The sequence below is a fragment of the Octopus bimaculoides genome, chromosome 25 (assembly GCF_001194135.2).
Source record: "Octopus bimaculoides isolate UCB-OBI-ISO-001 chromosome 25, ASM119413v2, whole genome shotgun sequence".
Lineage (NCBI taxonomy): Eukaryota > Metazoa > Mollusca > Cephalopoda > Octopoda > Octopodidae > Octopus > Octopus bimaculoides.
The window spans coordinates 5,506,148-5,509,011 of NC_069005.1; the positions used below are offsets into that span (position 1 = coordinate 5,506,148).

The 2,864-nt window shown below is 39.4% G+C and overlaps 1 protein-coding gene across 1 annotated transcript; it reads left to right on the forward strand.

Annotated features, from left to right (window-relative positions):
• Positions 1-479: 479 nt before the first annotated feature.
• LOC106880034 (probable serine/threonine-protein kinase DDB_G0277165) lies at positions 480-2,858 on the forward strand. The gene is made up of 3 exons (XM_014929836.2): positions 480-652; positions 956-1,067; positions 1,296-2,858. The coding sequence occupies exons 2-3, from the start codon at positions 1,003-1,005 to the stop codon at positions 2,332-2,334; spliced, it is 1,104 nt and encodes a 367-aa protein (XP_014785322.1). The 5' UTR covers positions 480-652; positions 956-1,002; the 3' UTR covers positions 2,335-2,858.
• Positions 2,859-2,864: the final 6 nt, after the last annotated feature.

The following is a 2,864-nucleotide window of genomic DNA, read 5'->3' on the forward strand; positions in this document are numbered from 1 at the left end:
ATATATATATATATATATATATATATATATATATATATCAAGGTGCCAGGAGTGAGACGATGTTCGTAAAAACAAAAAAAAAAGAAGAAAGGGGATAAACAGCTTAAATGTCATTGATTACAGGTCACCTGGGTCCATACTCACCTGAGATTAAACAACCTCTAAAACAGTAAACGCAACAATTCCATATTCCATATGGTGCTTTCTACCAAGATAGACAACTACGATTACTACTGATTCCAGTGTAACGCTGGAGTTATCTCCCTTAAACTATTATACATACATACATACGTACGTATACACGCACATATATGTGTGTCGGCATACACACACACAGATATACATGTATGTATGTATGTACGTATACATAATCTTACTGAAAGGACCAAGTTTGTGGATAAACTGCATTTTATACATTTAAATGCTTTAGAATCGAACAAAGAAAAAAGTGTCAGTAAAGTTCTATTATAAACTGTTTCTCTCTCTTTCTCTCACTGTCACTCTCTCTCTCTCGTCTCCATTTCTGTCGAATCGCAGAAGATAACTGATTCATCTTTCTTTGTGTTTGGTTTTTACAGTGAAATCCCATGTGACAGAGAAGTCCTCGCTCTTCCACCAAACTCACGGAACAACTGCTGGGAATTACCTGAAGGTATATATCTCTCTCTCTCTCTCTGAGGTTGCCAATATAAATAAATAAATAAATAAATATACATATATATATATATATATACGTATGTATCTGTCTGTCTGTCTATTTATCTATCTGTCTCTATCTATCTATTTATCTATCTATCTATCTGTCTGTCTGTCTATCTATTTATCTATCTATCTATCTGTCTGTCTGTCTATCTATTTACCTGTCTGTCTCTATCTATCTATCAGTCTGTCAGTCTCCCTGTCTATCTACCTCCTTTGTCAGTACAATCATGCCTCATCTCTCTTTTACATTAAGGTTTAAGCTGTAACGTGGCGGCACCGGATGAGAATTACTATGTCAGTATGAACAATGGTTTCACCTCAGACACACCCAACGTCAACAGGATGCTCTCCACACGGGGTTCTCGGTATGTAGCATCTGTCTGTCTAGCTTCCTACCCATACATCCAGATACATGCATACATCTTATTTCTTTATTGCCCACAAGGGGCTAAGCAACACCATCCTTTTACTACTTCACTGCATCAACCCAAACAACAACAATAACAACATCAATAAAACAGTCTTTAACCATCGTTAAATAAATAAGCCCTATGTTTTTTTTAATTTTGCTTTGTTTTCTTTTTTATTTTTAGCTACAGATTTGATGACCTCGACGAAGGAAACTGCGGCGGCAGGTCCCGAGTAGACACTCTTTATGTGCTCCCTGATCCAAAATTTAAGCCAGGAAATGCGAAAACCTGCAGGATAAGAGAGGAGCCTGCGCAGATTTGTGGTAGTTCTTCAGATATTTACGTCAACGAGAGGCCGGAAAGTTCTGAAGCAACCTCAGCTAACAACGACAGCGATGATATATACTCAGAAATTAAGACCGGTACCAACAATACTTCGCAGCCATTGCACTATGCAACGTACGAAGACATCAAGCAAGATAACAAGACGGATGTTAACGGCAACGGTAGAAGTGGTCGTGGTAAGGACGGCAGTGGAAGAAGTGATAATGCTAAAGGCGAACATATGGAACTAACAGACCTTGCAAAGACGAAAACCGAGGATACTTACAACGTACCAAAATCTCATTCTAGATTTAACAACCAGAAATCGTCCGACGATCGTAACGACAATGCTGTTGGTGGTGGTAGTGGTGGTGACGACCGCAAAAACAATAATGGGGATAATGATAGCATTGAAGGGAGTCGCAGCAAAACCTGCGACAGTGGAATCTATATCTATCTGAACAGTAAAGAAGAGGAAGACGAGCAGGAGGACGAAAATGACATCATTTACAGTGTTCCATATAGTAACAGTAACAATAACAATAGCAACAACAATAACAGCAATTGCAGCAACAACAACAACAGCCCATCACACAGAGACTGCATCAAGTGCAATGACACACGACAACCAAGAAAACAACGGCGCGCTGCCGTCGTCCAGTCGCATGTCTACCAAAACGCCATGTTCGATGGCGAGGAAGCTGGGCACAGCACTGACATTGCAAAGACGAACGCTTCGTCGCTTTCGTCATCACCATCACCATCGTTATCGTCGTCGTCGTCGCTGCAACAGTGGCAAAACGATGGCATAATCTATAGCAATGTAGCAGACAATTGTTGTGACGATCAGACTTTATACCAAGACATCGACAACACAAAGAATGAGGTCCATGTTTGAGAGGGAGATGGATGAAAAGATGGTGCGTGTGAGTGTGTGGAAATATATAGATATGTTTGTGTGTATATTTGTGGGTGTGTGTGTGTGTGTATGTATCAAGATATATAATAAGATTCAGAGGAGCATGCATGTGTATATATGTGTGTATATAGACATGCAAGCTAAAACCTTAAATTCATTTTAAACCTATGCCTTAACTAATATATACGCACACATACATATACATATATATATATGCATATACATATATATATGTACAGTCATAAATATATTCACATTTATACATATACATACATTATATATATATTACATGTACATTACGCGCACACACACACACACAAAGGGTCAGCGCTAGAGTTGCTGGTGCCCCGGGTAAGCTGAACTTCGATGTGTACAAGCTGACGGTCGTGGAAATTTCATTGTCTTTGTCACGCCCACTAACACGAAGCGCCCCGGGCGGCTGCCAGAGACGCCGGAACCTTCAGCTGGCCCTGGATATAGATATAGATATATATATATATATATATATA

What these genes read in the sequence shown, in the direction of transcription:
- LOC106880034 (XM_014929836.2), top strand. Translation starts at nt 1,003, where the DNA reads ATGAACAATGGTTTCACCTCAGACACACCCAACGTCAACAGGATGCTC. An exon ending in CTCTCCACACGGGGTTCTCG is followed by an intron (nt 1,068 to 1,295) that starts GTATGTAGCATC and finishes TTTTATTTTTAG; the next exon opens with CTACAGATTTGATGACCTCG.